General features: G+C 46.4%; 1 protein-coding gene across 1 annotated transcript; it reads left to right on the top strand.

The window, feature by feature from the left end:
• Positions 1 to 6,053: 6,053 nt before the first annotated feature.
• On the top strand, positions 6,054 to 19,764 carry DMRT3 (doublesex and mab-3 related transcription factor 3; the record flags this gene model as incomplete). The annotated part of the gene is made up of 2 exons (XM_081065966.1): positions 6,054 to 6,507; positions 18,469 to 19,764. The coding sequence occupies 2 exons, from the start codon at positions 6,054 to 6,056 to the stop codon at positions 19,431 to 19,433; spliced, it is 1,419 nt and encodes a 472-aa protein (XP_080922092.1). The 3' UTR covers positions 19,434 to 19,764.
• Between the last annotated feature and the right edge of the window lie 5,748 nt (positions 19,765 to 25,512).

The following is a 25,512-nucleotide window of genomic DNA, read 5'->3' as shown; positions in this document are numbered from 1 at the left end:
GCCCCTGGCTCTCACCCCACTAGCGCTGCAGATCCCGCGCCGCGGAACTAGCGCTTCAGGGAAAGCCCTTGGTGACACGCTTCCTCCCTGCAACAACCGTCGCGGTGTCTGCAGTGGGGGCTCGGTCTGAAACCCACGCATGAAACCGCAGTTCGGGGCAGGGGCGTTAAGCCAGACCTGCCTAGCCGGCCCCGCCGTCTCCCTAGCATCTCATGGAAACAAGGCCCCTCCACGCATAGAATCGAGCTCCCCTCTTCCCGAGAACTTCAGTGAACTGGTTTCACACGTGCACGTATACTGCTCCGCATCCGACGCTTTGCACGGAGAGAGATTAAAAGCGCTTTATAGAACGCAATTCGTGCCACCAAAAAGCCCAGAGGACAGCCTGTTGAAGAAGAGGGATTTTCCTTAGCTCCCTCCGCTTGGCCCTGTCCACCCGGCTGGTTGGGGCTGCGGCCCCTGTGGGAAGATTGGCGGAGAAACTTGCGCGAGGCCTTCGCCCCCCTTTCTCCCTCTGCATACCCATACGCGGACAAGGCCTGAGACCTGCTTCTGCCCCCTGGGCCACGCGCCACCAAAGACTGGCTTTTAAAAGATGCCTCGTCCCACCCCACCCACCCCACCCACCCCTCACAGAAACGCGTACGGTCTGCACTCTGCCACTTGTTCCTTTAGTCTTCCACAAAACAACCAGCAAACTTTTCAACAGTTCAAAGCTGCACTTCAGGCCACTGGGAGGGGTCTTGGGCGGGGCGAGTAGGTCTGGGGGCGGGGCGCTGGATGGATGGGCGGAGCACCGAGTGCCCGGGAAGTTGCCCCGCCCAGGAGGCTCGGTCTTGAGTAGAGTACTTTTGAGTTTCAGTGTAGATCCCTCCGGTTGGGGCGCCCCTTGCGTCACCGCTCAGCGCCTCGGCCTTACCGCGTTACTCTCCCGCAGGTCTGGCCTCGGTGCCTGGAGTTCGCACCCACTTTCCTTGGGGTGAGGGCAGCGCCAGCTGTTTCTCCTTTTTATTCCCGGACCCCTCGAACCGAGCAGGGACTTTTTTCCTGGAAGCCCGCACATCCGCCCACTTTCCCGCCGCGGTGCTTTGTTCCAGGACTGGGCGGCAGGGTGAGGGGGGAGGTGTACCGCAGCGAGTTATGGAAATGGGGCTCGTCCTAGGGAAGAACTGCACCAGCGCCCTGAGAAAGAACTCGGGGGAAAGAGACTGGCATGTCCTTTGTTGCTAAGATTTCCTCGGCCTTTTTTGTTTTGAATTTTAAAGTCAGAGGAGAAATATTATCTTAAAACTTTTAGGGGGCGGGGAGTGGTAGATGAGGGTAAAGAGATCAAACATACGGTGATGGAAGGAGAACTGACTGGGTGGTGAACACACAACATGATATATAAATGGTGTATTATAGAATTATACACCTGAAACCTACGTAACTTTACTAACAATTGTCACCCCAATAAACTTTAATTTTAAAAGAACGGTTTTAAAGCCAGCGTTGCTCTCATTTTACCTTGGAAGGTGGGAGTTTTTTCTTTTCCTTTACACAGAAGGCAAACAGGGTCTGCAGGCCGCCACTCCGCTCCTCTTCCAGAATGGTGTGGGGACCTGGCCCACGCACGCCCTCCTGCTACCTGCGGGGCCGGAGCTTGTTCTTTTGCACACGGCCACTGCCTCCGAATCCCAGGTCTGAGGGGCAATCCGCCCGTGGGCCGAAAGGCGAGGCCGCGGGGGCATCTGGGGCTCGTGGCCAGGATGGGGAGTGAGCGACTGGGCGGGGGTCTTCCGGGGATGCGGACCTGGACCCCAGCCCCGTGGGGAGCGCTCCGAAGCGCTTTTCCATTCCCTCCCTTCGAAAGCGTGGAGTTAAGGTCGCCACCGACTCAGTGGGCCCAATGCAGGAACGACATCCCTACCCCACCCCAAAAGTTGGGAGCGGGCACAGCCTGTGTTCTGGCTGGGTCTGATGAATCTGCACCAGTGGGAGCGCTTTCTCGGGCGTGAACCGCTGGCTTCGAAAGTTCGAGAATCTGAAGGACTGACAAGCAGCACCTGCTGAGGCTGCGCGGGGCCGACGGGGTTGCAGCCCGTTCCCCACCCTCGTTTGCTCCAAAAGACCTAGGCCTCTGGAGATCCTCGGGCTGCCCACTGCCAAAATGGTATGTAGACAAGACCTCCCAGGACCTTATTTCAGCTCAGAAGCGTCCCCCAGGACCGCCAAACGCAGGTTCAGGCGCCCCGGCCTCACGTGGCCTCTGCCCCGCGCCCCAGAGGGCGGCTTCAGGGATGCATGGGGGTTGTGGGTGCTCATGAATTAATTGAGGGAGAACAAGGGCATTATTGTCACCTCAAGAAATCGATTGCTAGTTGCCCCACCGCATCACTAGACATTTGTTCCCCGCTTTTCAATTTGAAGCCAAAGAGCGATGCCCAGAGGCACGGACAGCGTGAGAGCTGAGAAATGCATACGCCGCGAGACAGAGCTGGTTTTCCTGCATTCAAAGGACTTTCTGCACGCCCCTGGTTTCCAGCGTCACCGTGGTCGCGATTAAAACGACAAAATAGGAACTCTGACCTCCCCCTCCATGAGATTTCAGCAAAGCCGAAAATTGCCTGATGTATTATACAGCCGGGACAATGTGAAACTGTCTTTTTGATTGTTTCTTGAGGCGAGAAGCCGCTACTACTAGGACTCCCAGATTTGGAGTCAGAACATGCTCCGTTTCTCCGCTAGGATACCTGCATTCCGCGAGCTTTTAGATGTACACACACCATGGGATTGAGTGCCGTCCAAGAGAAAGAGAATCACATATGCACATGATCTTTCAGCCTTTCGCTGTTAATACCTGTCACAGTTCTACCCAGTTAATTGTGGTTAGAAAGCACACATGCACATACCCCACCCTGAGCAGAACACGAGTGGATCCAGTCTAGTGAGGTTACATTTATTTGTGATCCTCCCCCCTCCCTTTCCAAGGTCTTTGATGATTTTTCCCATAAGTGTATAAGCTGCCGGGACTTAGTAGAAGCAGGCCGCACCTCCTAAATGTGATTCGGACCATATGCTTTCTACATTCATCCCCGCTTCAGCTTTTCTTCTCTGCACTAACTGCTAACACGTTATAGTCACCTTGAAATTTCCTCTGCTATTTTCCAATTAAAGGCTTAATAGCCCTGGAAACGGAGTTCATGTGGTGAAGTTTACCATAGCCCCTTGTTCTAAAAGGCTTTCTGCTGGGATCCCATTATGTGCTTGAATAAACCCTTTCTGCAAACAGAAATGGGACTCGGGATTGTCAGGTGTTGGGTTACAATAGACTTTGAGGCAGGGGACATTTTACCAACATAAATACAAACCTGTCCCTATAGGGGGATGTTGTCAAATACTGCGATATGGAAAACATTCCCATCAAATATGAGAAAAGGATTATTGCTCTATATGAAATGAGTATTTAGATCTCAGGCCCCGATGTGCACTGGAGTGAAACGGTGCCCCAGGACCAAAAAATGCCAGGCTGTTTGAGTAGCAAAGGGATAGCGTGGCTAGGTGACCGAGGAAGGAAAGGGGGTCGTCTTGCTAGTGGGAATACCACCCCCCTCCAAACCCGGGGCAGAGCTTTTCTGCTTTCCTTTAAAAAAAAAAAACACGTGCTTTACTCTCAAGTTTTTTACACTCCTAGTTTCTCTGACCATTTGGACAAAATCAGGAGAAATTTGGCTTTCAAAAACATCCATGGTCCTCGCATTCCCAAGAGACCCGGAAGTTTCAGCGCGAACGTTCCCAGATTCAATGTCATTCTAGGCCCTGTCTCTGTCACGTGAAGCGACTCGCTGCCAACTCCCCACTTCTCGGCCTCTCGGCCTCTGGCCCACCGGGCTGCGGGTGACCTCTGCCTCCAGTCCCGAGAGTTTATGAAGTTCCTTGCAGTTGTAGTGTTTTAGGGCTTGCTTTCCTAGCGAAGACTAGGTGGAGAGGAGGGATTGAGGTAGTAGTGTTGGGGTGTTGGGGTGGGTAGGTAAGGGGAAAGACTGAGGGGTCCGTGCCACCACGGTTTTGAGGGGAGGCCTCCCAGGGTTCGCATTCGTGCAAGTGTTCCTGTTCATGCTCCACCAGGGCAGCATCCAGCGATCCCCAACTCCCGGACAGCTCTGAACCCGGGGTCGGGCGGCTAAGGGCTTCAGGGGAAACGCATACAACCGGAATTACCCTTCTAGGAGGAGGGCTGGCTGCTAGAATGCCTGAAGGTGCTTTACTTGAATTCACAACAAACACAGAAGGACATTTTCAGGTTGCTTGTTTGCTTCAAGGGCAGAGAAAAGCGACCTCCCTGAGGTGACAAGGTCCGCTACATGGCCGAAAGTTTGGCTATTGCAGCGGAGTCAACTACGCTCTCGTTTCGTATTCGATTCGTCCAGAAATGAGCTCAGTGTTTGTTCTCAAGAGCATGGGGACCCAGCTCCGGGACTGCCATCTCCCCCGCTTCGCAGTGAGCAGTTGTGCTGTACCCTCCTGTGTTTTGTTTTTGTTTTCTTGGATTGAGAGGTGGGGAGGAGGTTAGTCGGCCCTGTGCGTTTGCGGCCGTAGTCTGCATTAGGCCAAACCGGTACTCTATGAAATTAGAAACACGCAAATAACAGTTTAAACAAAGTTTGATGCTGTCATCTTATGCAAGCCCCCCGACCCCTACCCAAAGACAATGCGCTGAGACAGAAGAAAGGGTCCATCCCTTATCCATGACTAAGTTCCTGAGTTCGTGGAGATTTGAGTTGGGTGACGCGAGACCTGGGTTTGATGGTTCAGTGGCTGTTGGACAGAGGGGAGGTCATATCCAGTAACTTTTGGGGCGCTATCGTCGCTTCCTCGTCCACTCTGAAAATTTAGACCCAGCCCTTAACGCAAATCCTTCACACCAGTGCTTCCCCCTCCTTTCAAGACTGAGGCTGGTTTTTTTTTTTATTATTAAAACATGGGGAGGAGAGTAAAGAGATACACTCAGCGCGGAAGAGGGAGGACTGTGCCTGCAAACTAGGTTGTCATTCTTGGGCTAGTAGGTTTTCAAAAACATTCATTTTCTTCGGCAGGAGTAAGATTTTTTTTAATGTTGCAAAAGGAAATCAAGAAAGAGTCCAAATTTCCAGAACCAATTCCACTACTCTACTCCCAGTGGCCTCAGGGCCTGGCTCGCCCCAATTTAAAACCCTCTGGGCTCGTGCCGGGTCCCGAGTACATCCGCAACGCTGCGGAAGGCTTCGGTTCTCGCGGAGCCGCGTTTCTGCGACCAGGCGCTGGGATGAAAGCAGCCTCGGGCTCGGTGCCGCCAAATCAGGCCTGGTGGGAGGAGAAGGGATCGAAGGGGAGCAGCCAGCTCACTCGCCTGTAGGCACCCCCACCCTCACCCCGCTGACCCTCCCCTTCTCGGCCTGGAGTGCATCACTGCGTCCCAGAGCGCTGCAGTCCCTCCCGCCAGGGGCCGGGGAAGCGCAGAGAGCTTGGAGGAGGGGGCCGTGAGCGCCCCCGCGAGAGCTGCCTGGCTGCAGGTGGCAAGGTGATGTGTAGGCACTCGAGGGGCGCAAGGAAGGAGGAGAGCGTGGGGTGGAGTGGGGAGTGCAAGGAGTCCGGGACCCCGGGGGTGGGGGTGACAGTGGGAGGGAGGAGCAGTGGGGGGAGGGCGGTGGAGGAGGTGCTGGGCCCGGGCAGCGAGCGCGGGAGCTGCAGACGAGCTGGCTCAGACCTTAACCAGAGTTCTCGCCGGCTCCTTGTAGCCGCCGGAGCGCCTCGGCGAGGGAGGACGTGCGGGCTAAAGCCTCCGCTGGAAGAGACGCGACCCGCGTGGGACTGGCGGAGTACCAGCGGGAGGCTGAGGCTGCGAGCGCCGCGGAAGCCATAAAGACAGCTGCCGCACCTCCGGCCGTCCCTGAACGCACGCGGCCACCAGGGCTGCGTGACCAAGGACCGCGCCCCCGGGAGGCTTCCCGGGAGCGGGCTTCCCAGTCCCGCAGTTCAGCGTCCCGTGGCCCGCTCGCGCCGCCCGCCCGCCAGCTCTTCCGGGAGCCCGGGGCATGAACGGCTACGGCTCCCCCTATCTGTACATGGGCGGCCCGGTGTCGCAGCCGCCGCGGGCGCCCCTGCAACGCACGCCCAAGTGCGCGCGCTGCCGCAACCACGGTGTGCTGTCTTGGCTGAAGGGCCACAAGCGCTACTGTCGCTTCAAGGACTGCACCTGTGAGAAGTGCATCCTCATCATCGAGCGTCAGCGAGTCATGGCGGCGCAGGTGGCGCTGCGCCGGCAGCAGGCCAACGAGAGCCTGGAGAGTCTCATCCCCGACTCTCTGCGCGCGCTGCCGGGACCCCCGCCGTCGGGGGACGCCGCCGCCGCTCCGCAGCAGCCCCAGACCTCGCAGCCATCTCAGCCACCGCCGCCGCGCCCCGCCGCCGAGTTGGCTGCGGCCGCCGCGCTGCGCTGGGCCTCCGAGCCCCAGCCCGGGGCGCTGCAGGCACCGCTCGCCAAGCCAGGTAAGAGCATCTGCGGGGCGGGAGCCGGGCCGGGCGTGAGGGTGAAAACACTTGGGAGCTCCTGCTGCGGCTCTGCCTGGGAGGCCCCGAGGCAAGTTTGAGGAAGTGGGCCGGGCCAGGCCTTCCTCCCCAAACCCCGCCAAGCTGGTTCTTACTCTCCGTGCAGAGGCCGGCCTTCAGCCTGGATCCAGCAGGTAGAACCAGGCGCAGGAAAGATTCCGTGGGCAAGCCAAACGGCTGGACTGTGCGACTGGCCTGCCAACTGTCACCACCAGTTTAAAGGGGAACGTGGCCGTTGCGGTGGATAAAGAGGTCGAAACAAGACCATATTAAAAATCCACGCGGGCATACACACAATGGTGCGGCAGGATATTCCCGGCTACGGGCTTCTAGAGAACCTTGCATTTGGAGGTTGGGACAGGTAGATGCAGGGACAGAGCCAAGGCCCAAGACGGCTGACTGCTAGCTGGGCGTGCTTCTCGGCCCTGGGGGATCTGGAGCGAACCCGAAGCCTGCGTAGTAGAGCGCACTGTGGCCTTCAGCCTCTTGTAATTGGTTGAAAGAAGGCTCATTTAGAAGCAATACTAAGAAGGGCCAGAAAGACTTCTAAACTGACAGCGAGGACCCAGAATGTAGAGAGCCCAGAGTCAACTCCTTTTGCAAAACTGCTCAGGTCCTTTAACACCTTTCCTGGGTCCGCCCTCAGTTGTCTCTGTGGTTTAAAGAAACAAACAACACTTGATCTATAGTGAGGAAGGCCTCCTCTGGCTAGCCCTTTCCTGGTTCTAGGTAAGCCTGGACCTCAAGCTGCTAAACCTCAGATTTGGAGCAAAGGCTCTCTGGTCCTCTTGCCTCAACTCTCCTCTTCTCGCTGTCCTGCTTTATAGAGTGTGGACTGCCCTGAGCCCTGAAGGTGGGCAGATTCCCTCCCCCCCAACTCCTGCTGCCATCCCTTTCCCTCACTCAGGCCTCTGGAGTCTGCAGATGCCAGTTGAGTCTTTCTCCTCAGGAATCTATAGCTTGTTGTCCTGCCCAGCCCAAGTGCTCCTTTAATTTTAGGCTCTTGGAATTCAATGGACGTGTGTTTGGTGTTTCCCTTTCATTGTGGCAAGTGTACAAAGGAAAAAAGCCCATCTTCTCAGGGAGGGTGTTAAAGGGTATGCTGGAATTCTGAGAGCGAAAGCCCTGGAAGGCCCAGAGCCCTGTAAGTAGAACTGTGGTAGAGCTTCTGTCTATATCTCCCACTCTCACACACATCCAAGGAGATTGTGGGGGTCTGCAAACGCTTCTGGCTTCTGGAGAGAAGCTTTCAGGAACAGTGAACTGCTGTGTGGAGCTGGGGAAGTGCAGACTCACTGGTTTAGCGGTGATTTGATAGGCAGCCTAGCAGGTACAGTTTTGCTGCCCTGTTGCTCAGTTATACTTTCCAGGCTAGAAGCTCTTAGAACCTCTTATGTGAAGAGCAGAACTGGGTATTTTAAGGACAGAAGAGAATTTGCTGAACAAGGATTTTGTGGATATTTAATCCAATATAGGGTATAAGCATTTCTCTGGTAATGTCCCCTACCCCAGTTGTCTCTTTTCTGTCAGTCTGATCTCTTCATATTTGTAGATTAGCCACAGAGGAATAGGAGGAGGGAAGAGAAAGAAGGCTTATTTTACTTTTCTTCTTTAGGTTAGAGAGAGTTTTGTCTGAGTTCTAGAAGCTGATCCCTGCTAGTAATTTTTCTTAACCTTTCTGTTCCCAGTTTCCCTATCTCCATTTCCTCAGCACTAGAGCAGTGATCTGAATTTGTCAGTGGTAGCATTTTGCAGTGGCCACCTGCCCAGCCGCACTCCTGTGATAGGACTTTGGATTTTGGGGTCCTAGTCTAAGAGAGGATTCCTTTCACATCCTGTGCTCTTCAAACCATTCTTCAGGATAGCCAAAATTCATGGCTTCTAAAGAGTCACAAAACCAAAAACAATCTTGGGAGGGGGTAGTGCGGGCAGGAAGAAAGGTAGAGCTGCAGCTGCAGCAGCAGGAGGATACAGCGTCTGGGAGAATGAAGGAGGGAGACTGATTTCACCTGGACAAATTAGACCTGACGCTCTCTCTTTTACTCTAAGTATTCAGGGATAGATAGCCTGAGCCCTCCAAATTGAAAAGAAGTAATTGCAAAGGAGAACAGGATTTACCGTGTTTCCCCGAAAATAATACTGGGTCTTATATTAAGAATTGCTCCAAAAGACGCATTAGGGCTTATGTTCAAGGGATGTCATCCTGAAAAATCATGCTAGGGCTTGTTTTCCAGTTAAGTCTTATTTTCGGGGAGACACAATACCATAGGGAGAGGTTAGAGCGATGGCTGTGGGAGAAGCCATTAGGGACCAAGGGCTCAGTTTCTAGCTGTTCATGCTTCATACCTGGCACGTTCATTTTTATAACTTTTGTTTTCTTCTTTAAATTGGTTTGATCCCATAATTCCATTTTTTAAAAGGCCAATGGTCAATCCATTGGTGGGGGAGGGCAGCAAAAGCACAGATAGTGTTTTCCATTATGAAGCATACAAGTGGATAATTTCTATGAATTACTTTGAAAGAAAGCCCATTTGGGATTTAAAAGAAACCTTCCTGGATGAGACTGGCAGTTACTGTATGTATTATACTTTTCTGCAGTTATTGTGATCTATTGGTATGTAACGTACCATGCATCTTTAGAAATATATCAGATGCTTCTGGACAAGTTGCTCACTACATGTAGAGAAGTAAGTGAAACTCTATTCAAATGGTAGGTCCACATGTACATTAAGTTCACAGACTATTAGGAATCTCTAAATATCTTCTGGCAAATTATGAAGATCTGTTTCTTTGTGATCTCTTGTTTCTAAAATGTGGTTGGTTGGTCCTTTGCAAAGAGCTTCTTTAGCCCATAGCTGTGGAAACAAACTTTTATTGTTGGCAACAAATGCAGGTGCACAAAAGTCTTTTTTCCTTTCCAGAAATCCTTGAGAAAAGCATATACTCTAGCAAAATGTCTATTTGCTGGGCACCGCTGCAGGAAAAAACGCCCTGGTCAGGGAATGACACATTAACACCAAAATTTGGTTTTGTGGCTGAAAGAAATCTCTCTTCCAAATTCTGCTTCAGATTCTTTAAAGGAATGGGAGTTATTTTATCTAATGTTGTAGAATGTTCCTTTCCATCTGGCGATGGTTTCAAGAAGAATTTTCAGATTCTAATAGTATTACTTTTAGCTATGGAGTCAAACATTCTTTTTTCTTTTTTGGTGTACATTTCACTTGCTCCTTGATTATCATCTATGACTGGCCTGGAATTATTAGATTTAGATCGAGCCCCAAATTCTAAGTTAAGCTTCTTTATATAAATACCATTGATTCACTTATTCTCCTAAATTCCCTCTTCAACCTCCTCACACCTCTCCCCCCATTAAAATATCATGGGAAGTGTGAACATCTTTCAGCTCTTAGGGTATCTGAGTCAGCAGCCTTAACCAGCCAAGCCAGCCTTTCACGACATGGGCTCAAGAGCTGAGGAAAGTTAAGGGTCATGACCAAGGTGAACAGCTAAAGTTACATTCCTGTATTGCTGCTTCCTTCTCACAGCCTCACCATTTCCTCCAGGAGACTGTCCTGGGTCTCCTCTGATTGTGAGAAGAAAGATCTGGAGCTATAGATTTCCCCTAGGTCTCCATCTGTCATCAAAATAAATACAAAAGTTCTTTAAAATGTTCTTAAAGGAAAAATAAATAAAAAAACATATTTGGTTAGGCACAGGAGAGCAGGGTCAAATAGAAAGTCTCCTTTTCTGTTTATGTCTCCTGAAAAGGAGTAAACAAGAGACCTACAGGAAGAGAAGTAAGGAGTTTTCGAAAATTGGCGTTATTTTATTTTACCTCCTGCCCCACACCTCCTAGCATCTTTATACTTACTCTGGGCCTTTCAGCTCCAGCTTGATTGGGTCTCGTCCTATCTACTTCCTTATTTTTAACTTTAGCTTTAATTTAAAAAAGAGACAGACAGACAGACGTACCTGCAAGTTTAATAAGTGTTACCAGATTACTGGTCAAGGCGGGGATAGGAAATCCTCTGCAACTATAGGCTAGAAAAAACCGAAAAATTGGGAAGATTTCAGTCATTCATGAAGTGTGCCTATAAATTTAAAAACTAGGTCTGGTTTTAAGACGGCTTGATTGGGGGTGAGGGCCCGGACTCAGAGTTGCACTGTAGAAAACAAAACCCACCCAAACGAAAAGGAATAAGCAATACTTTACTGTTGGTCTCTTCCAAATTGTAGCCCAGGGCTGGCTCCAGGGGTTGGCACGCCCAGAATATGCACAATTCCTGGCCTTTCCCGCGGGCACCAGGCGAATTGCACCCCGGGCTCCAAGGTCCCCCGCTTGCCGCCCAGCGCAGCGATTGCGAGGCGGTGTGCCTGCGGGAGCAGCCGGGACGGACCTCGGTGACCGGGGTGGAGGTACGAGAACCCTGGGACAGGCGCGAGCGGTGGTGGTGGAGGCGGCGGCACTGCACTGGACCGCTGTCCGCTTGCAGCCAGTCGCGGCAGACCTCGGTCGGGCGGGTCGGGTGCGGCCCCCAGGCCTGCCCTGCGCCTTGCTGCGCACCTTGCTGCGGCAGGCTGCTCCCTAGCTCCCTCCGGGAGACTCGGGGAGGGCCGCGAAGCAGCCGGCCTGCGGGGCACGACTTTCCGTGCCTTTCCCAGTCCTGCCTCGCGGGCCACCCGCCGGCTCCCTGGGGCGTCTCGAGCTTCAGTGGGTTGCCAGATTTAGCAAAAGACATGCAAATAAATGACAGGATGCCAAATATCACATGGGGCATACTTACACTAAAAAGGATTCGTTCTGTATCTGAAGCTCAGCTTTAACTGGGAATCCTGTTGTTTTATCTGGCAACCCTAGGCCCAGGCAGTCTCGTCCCAGTTACAGGCAACCCGCAGGGTGCCCTTTGTGGTGGGGGTCACTCCTAGGAGTCTCCAGCTTCTCTCTCCTCAGAGCCCTAGCAGCCCGCGTGGGGCAGGCATCGGAGAGGAGCTGGTGTCCGTCTTGTGATCTGAGGACAGGGTTGGCAGGAAAAACGAGAGCGTTTTTTACGTCTGGGAGCCACAGTTCCAACTACCATCCAGGAAAGACTCTCCCCCCACACAACACACTCCTCCGGGTTATAAATCTGGCGGATAGCCCTTCTCTTGACTTACACAACCAACTTTTCTTTTCCTGATGGATGAACTCCCGGGTTTAAAAGATTACAGTAATCACAGGAGGACAGTGTAAATCGAATCTGATAGCAATAACTTTCGGGGAAGGTCAGGCTCAAGTGAAATGTTACCAAGCAACAGGCATTTTGTTTGCAAAATACAATCAAAGAGCATTGATGAGAAATTCCTCGCTGCAGCCAGTCAGCACTTTCTGCTAACAGCTTTACAGAGGGGAAGGGAGTAAATCTTCATAAATCAACGTCCCTGGAGGACTTGGAGCCCCTTTCTGGAAATGTTGCACTTCTTCCTGACAGGCAGGAGAACGGAGCCCAGTAAAAATCTACTTGCCTGCCTGCCTGCCTCCCTTTCCCTTTGTTCCCCTCCTCCTCTCCTCCTGCTTTCCTCCTTTCTTTGGCTTTTGAACCTGTTGCGCTTCTCAGCCTCTGGAGTCCCTGGACTGCCATGCTTAGTTTGATGTGACTGAGATGCCCCAGTGGGCCTTGAGCTGGGGTATGCGTGGGTGCCCATGGCCAGGTGGAGGCCCGAGTGTCACTCCCCAACAGTCCCACATGGCTTTAGTGAGCCATCCCCTTGTCTGAGCACTAAGGGGAAACTGAAATAGAAGCAGGTGGGTTTTTAAAAGTTTTTTTTTTTTTATTGTATAGCTCAACAGCTGTAAAAATAAGCACAACCAACTACTGAATAACAATATTATGGAAAACTTACATATCAGAAGATCACTTCTTTACCAGATCTCTAATCTCTTTTGATTCCAATGACTAGGCAGACATAAATTTTACAAAGCTGGGATTAGAGGTCTGCTTTTCTCCCCCACTGATTTTTAACTTTTAAAAATTCAGTGTGAATATCTGTTGCACCCATAGTTTTTATATGTGAAGGTTTACAACAATATTCCCTCTAATGAATGCACCGTCGTCTGTCCAGCTGCTAGCCTTTGAGTTACTTACTGTATTTCAATGTAAAATAGGACCAATTGCGAAGATACTGTGGAAATTCTGCAAAGGATTCGTTAGTAAATTTTAAGCCTTTCGGTGACTAAGAGGTAACGTGTCGATCATCTCGGTATAATCTTACCTGGTACAATGCCTGGGCACATAGTGAGGGATTTAAGGATTTTTGTTAAATAGATGGAAGAATGAATAGATAGCTGTATTTTTACAAGTACCAAATAAACATGTAGGTTTATAGGTAATTTCCCTCCTGCTTCTTGAAAGTGTTCCTTTTTGAGTCAAGAAAGAGGTCAAAACTAAATTTGTGCAGAACATATGAAGTCCACAGTTGCAAACCATATTTCCTTAAGTCCAGCTCTTTATATACCAATGTCCCCCCAAAATATTGGTCTCAAGGAACTATCTTGATGCTTTTGTATGTTATGAAGCCAGTGTTGTTAATGATTTGTTTTAAAGAAAAGGTTGATTATATATTTTTACTTTTCACAAGTTTTCTTTTCCCCTTAGGAAGAAAAGGAAAGGTTTTAGACCAACATTTATTCCCTGCTGTGGTTTAGGTTGTCAGCCATTCAGTTTTTTTATGATTCTGCACTTCTAGTGTGAGATAAAGATGACAGCAATTGTGACAAGCCTGTCTCCTGTTATAATTCTGACTGTGCAATTGTCTCTTCTGGAAGCCCATCCTCATCCTGCCTGGGCTCCTTCCCTGCCATTGCTGTAAGACTTGTGTGCTTTGAAGACGACTCATCAGGGAACAGTTATTTAGAAGTGTGGTCTCCCAATCCAAGTGAACAGATGACATGACAATCCATGTTTCAAAAGGCCTGACATGATTTCAATAGAAAACAAGTCCAGTGACTTGCGCTAGGAAACTTTCCCCTATATGCCAGTGTTTTTGTGTTTTCATTCTGGATGTAAGATATATTTTGTTTTTGTAGATTTGCTTGGGTAAAACCCACCATATTTAAGTCAGAAAGATTTTCCCTGTTTATGTGTCTTAAGCAGAATTTTATGTCACATAGTAGGGTAGGATTTCTCAAAATATTTGAAATAAATACCTAGAATTTTTTTAACTTAACTGCATTTTAATATGAAAAAATCCTCTAAATAAAGTTAGATTTTGTAAGCTGTAATTTTAGGTCAGAAGTCACTTTTGTGGGAGTGTTAATTTTCTCTCTTTAAAGTCTTCTATCTATCTTATGGTATATATGTACATATACATATACACATACATACATACATACATACATATGTAGCAGTATCCATAGAAAAAAGTTTCCTTCTTAATTGAATATCATCTTTTAAAAACCTTTACCCTAGTGAACAGTTTATTTCAGGGGTGCCTGTGTTTCTACATCATGAAAAATGTAAAATTGGAGAGTGAACATTTAGTAAGATTTTAAAAATATCTGCATGTTTAAGCATTAGAAACAGCAGATTGTATCACTTTCAATAGGTGGTTTGTAATATCTGATAAAATTGATTTCTTTCTACTTTTTTTGTCTAGTAGAGTTGGCTTTCTACACCCATATACTAGGGGTAAAAATATTATCAGTTGAAATATACTCTTACTCTTTATGTTCTAGGAATTAGGGTGTCAGCTGCAAGAAGAAAGAAGGTAAAGCATTTGGGGAGTAGCTCCCTTTTTATTATGTTAGTTGGCAGTTTCACATTTCTGTATCTAGAAAAGTTTTTGTGTTTTAGACCAACATGAACAATTTATAAGCTTCATTTAGGAAAACAAATCTAGAGATGTAAAGAAACACCTGTTATTAAATTACACTTTATCATTGGGCTCAAAACTCACCCTCTGTAATTACTTGTGAAAGTCTGTGTTTATGATAGAATAATTTACAATACATCTAGTTTAGGTGCAACAGTACAACCAGTACTAGACACCAGACACCACAGTGCCGCAAAATTGCAGGAACTATATATTCTGCTTTCAGAAATTAATATTGGGCTAGGAGTTATTCTTGATGCAAGGTGAGAGGCTAGTCTTCCCTTGCCCAGTTTTGAAACCCCAATAGCCTTGGATGTTGATTAGGATTCTGCCCACCCAATGCCTCACAGCAGGACTTTATGTGCTGCTTAGGTGTATGGATGCCATAGGTGCGTCTCACTCATTGCTTCTTTCAGTGTCTTTTCTGTAAACACTGTATCAATAGTGCTCAACTTGGTTGGTATTGTCTGAATATGTCGATTTGATTTCTGTGACATCTTGATAGCTTTTCTCACTTTTTGGCCATAGTCTGAACTCCCAGAGGGAGAGGCTGATCAGTTCAGAAATCTGCAGAGAGAGTGGATGAATCAGCACAGTCCACCACCACTCCTTGAGAAGTAACCGGAAGTGCATGCTGCATTGGGCATGGCATAGGAGCAGGGGTAAAGGGTAGCAGGAGAAAATAAGAGAGAGGCTTTTGCAGTCTGGGGGTTCACAATTGGTGAACAAGGAATCCACTGTAACCTGTTCTGCAGAACAGAAAAATAGGCACAAGAGTGGAAGTTTGTATTGTCAGACTTACAATCCTGCCATCCCGTATCCAATTGATAGGGACGGTATATCCTTTACCATCTTGAAAAACAACACTACATTTTCATGATGGTAGATAAGTCAGATTAGCCAGAATGTCATTCCATAGTTTCCCTTTGGCTAAACTTCTCTTTGAATCACTTTCTTTTAGAGCCTGAAGTGTTTTGTGGAAAAGTGGATTTGGTTGATAGACCTCAACACATTTTCTTCAAATGTTTTCAGTGTTTGAAGTCATTCAGGGTGAGGAAAAATATGCCTTTTAAAATAAGAAGCTGTTTTTAGGCTCACACATTTCTTTTAAAAGTAGCTAAGTTTTGAGCTTTTTAGCTGTACTTATACTGTATTTCCTAGAAGGACCAGTTGTTTCTCTTGCTTAAAGAAATCTTGCCATTCCCTATATTGCTACGATACTGTATGTCATGCTTTTCCTTTTTATTGTGGGAAAATAGGTATAACATAAAATTCACTATTTTAACCATTTTAAGGGTACACTATAGGGGCATTAACTACATTCCCAATGTTGTTCAACTATCGCAACTATCCATTTTGAGAGCTATTTCATCATCCCAAACTGAAACTCTGTACCCATTAAACGATAAATCCCCATCCCCCTTCCCACAACCCCTGGTAACCACCCCTCTGTTTTCTGTCTCTATGAATTTGACTATTCTATGTACCTCATATAAGTGGAATCATAGAGTATGTCTTCTTTTGTAACTGGCTAATTTTGTTTAGCATGTTTTCAAGGTTCATCTATACTGTAGCATTTGTCAGACTTTCATTCTTTTTTGAGGCCGAATGATATGCAATTATGTGTATAAACCATGTTTTCTTTATATACTTGTCCATGTGTGAACACTTGGGTTGCATTCCCCTTTGGGCTCTTGTGGATGATGGTGCTGTGGACATTTGTATACACTATGTGATATGTTTGCTGCTTAGCCAATTCTGTCTGGCTGTGTTTCCTTTTTCCCGGCGTGTGCATCTTATCTCCCCAAGTTGATAATGAGTTCCGCAAGTTAGGGGTAAGTCTCACACTTCGTCCACCATCTATTCTGTGTCCCTCAGTATCTTGTACATTACACGGATACAAATACTTCATACTGATAATAACAGATAATGAAAGCTAAAGTTAAAGAAATAGGACAACGGTGCAGAGGGACATAGTATTTAACACATGATTTTATGTCCATATTTGACTTGTTTTCCCAAGTGCCATTGAGCAGGGGCCAAAATCCACTTGTGTGTTCAGTTCAGTGCTGAGTTAATATAATGTCACTGTTCACTCATTTTCAAGTATTTAATAATAGAGTTACAGCCACGAGGTATGCGTGAGTCATGAGTCAGGAAAATTTAGATAGGTCTAGCTGACTAGAATCTGAATCTATAGAAACTTGTTTTTGTTGCTGTTTTTCTCTTTTGGATCAAGGACAAATACCACATTAACTCAGGCGCTGAAAACTGGGTCCCCAGTCCTAGGAAATTGCAGGAGAGAATATGTCACATTTCTCTTTCATAGAGTTTTTGTGCATCCCAGAGTTGTTAAGACGGTTTAACATGTGTGCGCTGCACATGAACCCCGTATGGAAACCTTGTATTTTATATGGGAGAAAGAAGCAGTTTAGTTAAAATGCAAATTTGGGATAAATATGAATTTGTATCGGATTTGTCACTGACAGTGGCACTGATCTAACTTAAGAATATTCTTAAAAAGTATTTCTGCTTAGCACATATTTATTGCTTTGAGAAGAACCAAAGTTTTATTTTTCAGTTATATTGAAGATACAACGCATATTAGAAGAATGTTCATAAATGGGCCTTTGTTTCATGCTTTTAAAATAAACAGCCACAAACAGGGGGAGGTGGGTTTTAGAAGCTGCTTTGATGAAATTTCACCGGCTGGCTATCGACATGTAATCAGGTGTGCCCACAGAGAAGGCGACAATAAGGCTATTCAGGCACGGCACTAGAAAACACAGGCAAACCGATTGTTTACACCCTGACAACTGGGTCATTAATAATTTTCATCTTTAGATCAGTTACATTGGCTGTGAATAGACACAGCCAGTACATGTTTTAAGAAGGATAGAAGTCCACTTGAGTATAGCTTGTTAATAAAGAATATGTTCCTTTATCATAAATGTCTGTTAGAACTTACTTCGGCAAGGAAACCGGTCTTACCTACTCCTTTCTGCCTGCTTAGCACTGTACTACTAGCCCTTTTGCGGGGAATGTCTTAAGTCAAAATGTTAAATTTGCAACTGGTTTACTTCACAGCAAATCTCTGCTTTATTAGGGAAGCTTTTTTTCCTCTCTTCTCTTAAAATAATTCAAGAAGGTTTCTTTAAGTCTTCTCCATGAACTTTACTCACAAAACAGTTTTGGAAAACATATCTCTTTCTTGCACCCCAGGTCCTGGAGTTATTTATAGACGTGTTGTCTAATTGATGGGTCATACTCCCTGTGCAGTTTGAGAAACCCTGTCCAGCCATTTCCTTCTTTCTCTTCCGTAACCTGTCCCATCATCCACAATACACAGCTGGTTTTGCTTGCCCTCTAACGCAAATTACAGACAACCAAGTCTGCCAGTCCCTCCAATGGCTTTATAAGAAAGATTTCAGTGGATAGAGGCTTATTTCTTTCACGCTGGCAATTATTTCAACTAGTTATTGTACACAGTATCCTGTTGAAACATATGGACGACTAGTTCATAAGACACATTTAACAACATCTGCATATGGGAAATGGATTTAAAATATTAAAATTTCTCGTAGGGTATGGGTTGTGCACCAGCCAATGATGTCTTTAGATTTGCAGAAGAGGAGCCAGAAGAGGAGCCTGAGTTCCTTTGCCTGTTTTTGCCTGGGCTGTGTGTATCCCCATCCCCATAGTGTCCCTATTTAGATTGTACCCCTGCACAGCCAACATCTTCTATGGCTCTAGGTATGCTGTTGCTGCTCATGTTGAAGGCAGGCTGCCTTGCACTCATCATTCTGAGAAATCACTCTGGTTTTAGAGCTTATATACAGGTTTGTGCCATTTTATTTATTTACTTTTTTGCCATTTGCCAGTGACATAGTTTGCATTTTTGGTTGTTTTTTTTTTTAAGTCTTGCGGTATGATATAACCCACTGGGACGCATTTCCCCTTCCACAAGGCTCGTGCAGGGCTCTCTCCTGAGCACATCTGTTCCCCTTTATGTACACCAGGGGAGGATTAACCCAGCTCTTCTCTGCTTTTCAGATTTGACTGAAGAGCGACTTGGGGACAGCATCACGGCAGACAACACAGAGACCCTCAGTGACAAAGATGCTGACCAGAGGAGCTCCCCGGATGTGGCCAAAAGGAAGGGCTGCTTCACCCCCGAGAGCCCCGAGATCGTGTCGGTGGATGAAGGAGGCTATGCGGTCCAGAAAAACGGAGGCAACTCCGAGAGCCGCCCCGACAGTCCCAAGTACCATGGGGAACAGAATCATCTCCTAATCGAGGGCCCCTCGGGGACCGTGTCTCTGCCCTTCAGCTTGAAAGCGAACAGACCCCCTCTGGAAGTGTTAAAAAAAATATTCCCCACCCAGAAGCCCACGGTGCTTGAGCTGATCCTGAAGGGCTGTGGCGGGGACCTGGTGAGCGCCGTGGAGGTCCTGCTCTCCAGCCGCTCCTCCGTCTCCGCAGCGGACCGAACTTCAGCAGAGCCCGAGAGTCTGGTGTTACCGTCCAACGGGCACATCTTCGAACACACCTTGAGCTCCTACCCCATCTCCTCCTCCAAGTGGTCGGTGGGGTCGGCCTTCCGAGTCCCGGACACACTGCGGTTTGCCACCGACTCTAGTAACGTTGTCCCCAACCCCTTGGCGGTGCCCCTGCAGCACCCTTTCCCCCAGCCACCCCGGTACCCTCTGATGCTGAGGAATACTTTGGCGAGAAACCAGTCGAGCCCCTTTTTGCCGAACGATGTCACCCTGTGGAACACCATGACGCTGCAGCAGCAGTACCAGCTGAGGTCCCAGTACGTCAGCCCTTTCCCCAGTAACTCCACCAGCATCTTCAGAAGCTCACCTGTCCTGCCCTCTCGCACCCCGGAAGACCCTCGGATCTCCATCCCTGAAGATGGGTGTCCAATTGTGTCAAAGCAGTCCATTTACACCGAGGATGACTATGATGAGAGATCCGACTCCTCAGACTCCAGGATACTCAACACGTCCTCCTAAAGTGGTACCAGATGGGAGTTGACCAGGTGACATTCTCTGTGCATTTGAACCCTGGGGGTCCCCCCTGAGGAGAGGCCACATCCTATGTATACCCTTTCCTTCTGTTTGACAAAGTGACTGTGCTTGATTCTATACCTTAGCAATAAAAACATAACTTATTTAATTTCTTGCACTTCATTGGAAAATGCCAAATAGCTCTGCTCTGTGGCTTTAGTGCTGAATGTTTATTGTAAAAGAGAGTCTAATGCTAAGAATAGTCTTGGGAAAGCTGGGTCCACAGAAGATTTATCTGGGGATGTAAAGCTGAAGGTCAGCCTTGCTTCTAAACGCAACCTGGAATGTTCAATAAAATAGTATACTTGAATGCGATTTCGTAAAAGAGGATTCCTTGGGATATGTGAAACTTAAAGGAAGTGGTTCGATTTCAAATGGACTATAAACAGGGACATTATATTCTTATGCTGAAAATCCTTCTTGCATTTTAAAGAGAGACTGCACTTAAGAATAGAGTGAACTGCTCACATGCTTATTTTAAGCTTGGACAGTTTTCAGAGACAAACTCCATTAAGAATTATTCTTTTCACATGGCTGAATCGAAACATGTGTAATGTCAATGTAAAACCAATCACAGCTGTGAACTGCATGAAATGTATTGTGAAATGAACACAAGATTAAGCTTTGTCAGGTTAATGTAGCATGCTAAGGACTCTAGAAAAAAAATAAACTAAGGAGATGATCTTGGTTTATGTCATTTCTACTTGTGGACAGGTGATCTCTAAAATGAGAAACTTGACATAAAAGCTACTTACTAGTGCATGGATCCGGAATCGAGGTGTCGGTTAAATGAGACATTCCTTGAGAAACATGAGTGGCAAAGTTTTGGGGCTGCATTCAGAAAGACATACAATTTATTGTTCAAGAATAGAGTGAATTCAATCTCTCTATCCATTCATTTATTTCTTCAACAGATATTTATCGAGTCCCTACTATGTGTAAGAGAATGCTCCTTGTACGTTATTGTCCAAGTTACCTGCCCATCAGTCCAAGATAAGCAGGGATGCTAATGGAGAATCCCATTAAAAACAAAGTGAAAATGAAACTGTCTACAGCGTGGGAAGTAAGTAAAGTGCTTAGCACTGCACCTGACAGAGAAAACACTCACTATATGAGAACTATTACTCCTATTAATTAAGTAGTTTGCATTCAGGATATAGAAGTAAATTATCTCATTCTCACTTGGAGAAGATTTCATTCTGGTTTGAAGGATAACCACAACAAAACATTGAAAACCAACGCTTTCCCCCCCTTCATTTAACAAACGTTTTGGGGGTGCTATATATGGCAAACTCTTGCTCAGATATTTTTAAAAGTGAGTTTTCAAACAATAATATTCAATAGCAGCCACACCAGTCATTTCTCTTACTGTTTTTCCATTCTTGAGAGTGCTTGAAAGGAAAGATGACTGCTTGGGCCAGACAACAAACTTACGGATGTGGAAAGGAAAGTATATAAGCAAAGGAACAAAAGCCTCTACATGAGAAGGACGCAGAGACAGCTCCCAGTGCAAGACTAAATCTTGGGCAATTCAGTCGAGGAGAGAGAAAGACAAATCCTCTCAGCTTAAAATGCTCCCTCAACTGGGAGACAGGAGCTGACCCACACCATTGTATGCGTCCCAGGAGAAAAAGAGATTATTTAAAACATCCCATTTAAATTTTTATCAGGCCCTTTGGGAATGAAAAAGCTTGGAGGGAGAAAATATTCCTTATTATTAGTTGGATTAATGTGCATTTAATTGAGATAGTTACATACTAGAGTGTTTAACAGTAAACATGATTTGTTTTTAGGGTTCTATTTAAACACTACTGTTTATGAAAAGGGAGAAGTGGAGAGGAATCATTTGACCCCTGATTCTAAAGACACATGCCCAGGATATTTTCTATGGTAGTAATGGGCTAATTAATGGACTGATTAATGGGCCTACCTAGGATCAATGTAGTTTCAAAGGTATCTTCACCTCAAAAGTTTATCTACATTTATTTGACAAGCAACAATGATAACAGATCCCCGTGAGTGACGGTGCTAGAAGTCTGTCTTCAGCTATTACTTCTTCAGATTGAATCACCCCATTGAGCAAAACTGAAACTCAGCTTTAAGATCACGCATCCTTACTGCTTGATTTCGCCCACAGATCATCAAAATCACTGACTTCTTTTTACAGTGGCCAGCGAAATGGAATTACCTGTAAGACAGCTTATTCATGGGCTGGTGCAGGTATGTTTGGTCTTCAATATAATCTTCTGCAACAAGAAATGTTTACTTCAGTGAGTGAAGTGTGGTGCGGGGGTCGGAGGAAGAAACTGGTTGTTAATATCCTACCTCCTGCTTCCATCCTTCAGTGTTGCTTCCTCTGTAGTCCTAACAGCTGAGCACCCTCTGGTTAAAGTGGTAAAACCTCTGAGATGCTAGCTCGGTTCCCAAAGACCATCCTGCTATGGCATGTAGAATTCAAGGGAAATGAGCACTCAGCTGCCCGGTTGTTCTTTGACATGAAAACGAACATCTGGATGAAAAGAAAAAAAAGTCAGCTAACTCTTACCGTGTTTCCCTGAAAATAAGACCAGGTCTTATATTAATTTTTGCTTCAAAAGATGCATTAGGGCTTATGTTCAGGGGATGTCATCCTGAAAAATCATGCTAGGGCTTGTTTTCCAGTTAGGGCTTATTTTTGGGGAAACACAGTAGTTAAATCCCACCTGTCACACAAAAAAAATACCTGGGTGCTTGAGTGTCCACTTGCAAATGAGTCAAGCCAACCTTATAGGAAGTTAATTCATATCAAACCAGTGCCTCCCTCCCCTTCTAGTGAGGACTTGCCCACTACTTTTCTTAGAGTAAATGCTTTGCTCATCTAACATGTGAGTGTCTGTGGGTTCATCATGTTGTTCCATAGCAATTTGTCTCCAAGTGCAATCCAGGTACCCCAGTGCTTTGTTTCTAGTTTAGATTCCTGGGCCCTGCTTGTTGAGTTCAGAATCCTTAGTAACCTAAGCACCTACATTTTTATCACCCTCTCCAGGTAATTCTTAAAATCACTAAGATTTGAGAACCATCTCACTCTGCATCACATCCTTGGGTTTTTCTTAGATCTGTGCCAGAGAGAAGAACTGAGGGATACAAACTCGTATGCTGGAGATTTCTAATAATCCCCCCATGCCCATCTACTTTTCTGTGGCAAGAGTAAACTTCAATACGTAAATAGTCTTTGTACAAGCCCTAGATCTAGTTCAAATAACTTTAGTGTCAACGATTAGATTGAGTGCACCTTTGGGATCAGAAATGCCTGTTTCTGGAAACTTCTGGTTGGTAAAGGACCAGATATCAGCATAAATGTGCTACCATTTCCCCTAAGGGGAGTGCCACTTAAAGATCCTCCGATTTTTTGGTGCTGTTGACCTTTTACTTATTCCATGATTCCCAGTTTACTGGTGACACCTGGAAATAGAATTTGCCCTGGAGCTTTGAGTTTTAAGAAATATCAACAACTTTCCCCCTCCCTCAGCTTTATTGGGATATAATTGACATATAACATCGTATATGTTTAAGGTGTACAATGTGATGATTTGGTATACATATATGTAGTGAAATGATTACTGCAATAAATTCAACATATCCGTCACTTCACACATTTACCATTTTTTTGTGTGTGTTGAGAACATTTAACATCTCTCTTAGCAACGTTCAAGTATATAATACAGTCTTATTAACTGTAGTCACCATGCTGTACATTAGATCTCCAGAACTTACTTATAACTGGAAGTCTATACCCTTTAACCAACACTTCCCCATTTCCCCCCACCCCTCAGCCTAGGGCCCCCCTATTCTCTGTTTCTATGATTGGTTTCTTTAAATTCCATGTATAAGTGAGATCATACAATACTTGTCTTTTTTGTGACTGGCTTATTTCACTTAGTAAAATAACATTTTCTTTCTTTATCCATCAATGGACACTTAGGTTGTTTCCATTATCTTGGCCGTTGTGAATAATGTTACAATGAACACGGAGGTGTAGGAATCTCTGTGAGAGAATGACTTCATTTTACTCAGATATACACCCAGAGGGGGCATTGCTGGACCACATAGTAGTTCTAGTTTTATCTTTTTCAGGAAACATCACTGTTTTCCATCGTGGGTGCACCACCAGCAGTGCCCACCAGCAGTGCAAGAGGGTTCCCTTTTCTCCACATTCTCACCAGCACTTATCTCTTGCCTTTTTGATAACAGTCATTCTAACAGGTATGAGGTGATCTCTTACTGGGCAATATCATCACTCTTGATGATGAGAAAAACAAAAGTCGTTTCACAGTTATATTAAGAAGCAAGGCATTTGTCAGCCAGGTACATGGCGATGGTTGAAATTGATAGTAGAGCAACCTGGAGAGGCAACAGGTACCAGGGAACAGGGGCAGTGATTCTGGCCCTCTGGTCCAGGCTATTACAGGCTTCTAAGAGCCTAAGGACATATTACAGGGTTTGCTTCTCAGGACTCGTCTTCCAAGGTCCCTAGGTTGTACTATGGCTGGACAGGTGGGAGGCAATGGGTGTGTGTGTGTGTGTGTGTATCTTGGGAACATTTGTTGGGTGCCCAGAAAACAGGCACTGACTGCATTTGAACTGACATCTTTGAAAAATGAACTTGATTTCAGCGCATACTGTTTCGGTGATTCATTCTTTATATATGCATTTACTCAGCAGGAGTGAGTCGAAAATAAGATGGATGCTAAATTTATATGTTAATTTTAATATTGAAGCTATCCTATATTTGAAGAATAAGATCAATGCTTCAATTTCATTTCTTACATGCTACTGAGCGTTGTCATTACTGGGAAAAAAATCATTTCCGAATGCATCCTCCCCAAGTTCCAATCTTAGAGGAGTCTCGGAAGAGGCAATCTTGCCTTTTGCTGATGGTCTACTCAGTGATATGCTTCAAAGTTCCCACAGTATCATTTACTATTTCAGTGTGAAGGGTAAATAGCAAGAGTAGTGGTGTTTCCTTAAATTACAGTGGGATTTATTGACTAACGGGATTCTGAGTGTTTGCTGGGGTGGGTAGATCAAGAGCTTCATAGAGCCCAGGCAAAGCCATTGGACTTAACCAATGTAAACCCAGCAGTTGTTCAGAAAAATGATCCCTCCAGAAGACTTGAATCACTGCTTGGTGGTTTTAGACCATGACCTCACACTGTGATTTATGTGAAAGATTCCAAAGGTCTGTGGAAGGTTGTGTGGGGGAAAGAAGGAATCTGTCTCTCAGGCAACCAAGATGGAAGCAGATGTGTGATGGTTTCCATGAAGGGAGGGCAGGTGAATGAGACTTGGGACCAGCTCTTTTTCTGCCCCAGGGTTTATATGGCAATGCAGGTGGGCTCTGTCTTCACCAACAGTTGGCTGCTGGCTCTCCATGCAGAACCTGGCTTTCCTCATTGGCTTCTGCCTTAGGGACCACTGGGTGACATTGGCTGTTGTGGGTGGTTGTGCATTTTGTGTGCTGGACCAAGGGGCTCAAATCCGGAATGAGGGATCTTTTCTAATTTGCCAAACCAGAAGGTTGTTGTTTTGGGAGATGTGCTTTCTGCTATGCACAGAGGCATAGTAAAGGGTAGCAGAGACCCTTGGGAAAGGTAGGGAGAAGGAAAAAAGCGTGAATGACTTACAAGAGAACAGCTTGAACATTAAAAGGATTAGCTCTGAGAGCTATTGAAAATCTTTGTCCCCCCTTCTCCCTTGGCCCCTCTGAGAAAATGGAAAGTAGTTTCAGCTCACTTGGAGTTTCAAAAAAAAAAAAATCTCTCACTGGAGTTGAGATTAGAAATGCAGGGACATGTTGGAAAGGGAGGTAGGGAAACTAACCTGTATTGAACACCTGCTACTTGCATTTGTTATCTTGGGTCTCCATTCTGATCTCAGCGTGTCTCTAAATATTGTCCCTGATCTAAAACCATTTCAGACCCCGAGGCAGACAGATGTCATTTGGGGCTGCCTAAATAGATAACAGTACGTGGAAAACAAAGCTGAC

Source organism: Rhinolophus hipposideros (assembly GCF_964194185.1).
Source record: "Rhinolophus hipposideros genome assembly, chromosome: 11".
Taxonomy (NCBI): Eukaryota; Metazoa; Chordata; class Mammalia; order Chiroptera; family Rhinolophidae; genus Rhinolophus; species Rhinolophus hipposideros.
Note: the sequence above shows the minus strand (reverse complement) of the source record. Positions and strands in the feature narration are given on the sequence as shown.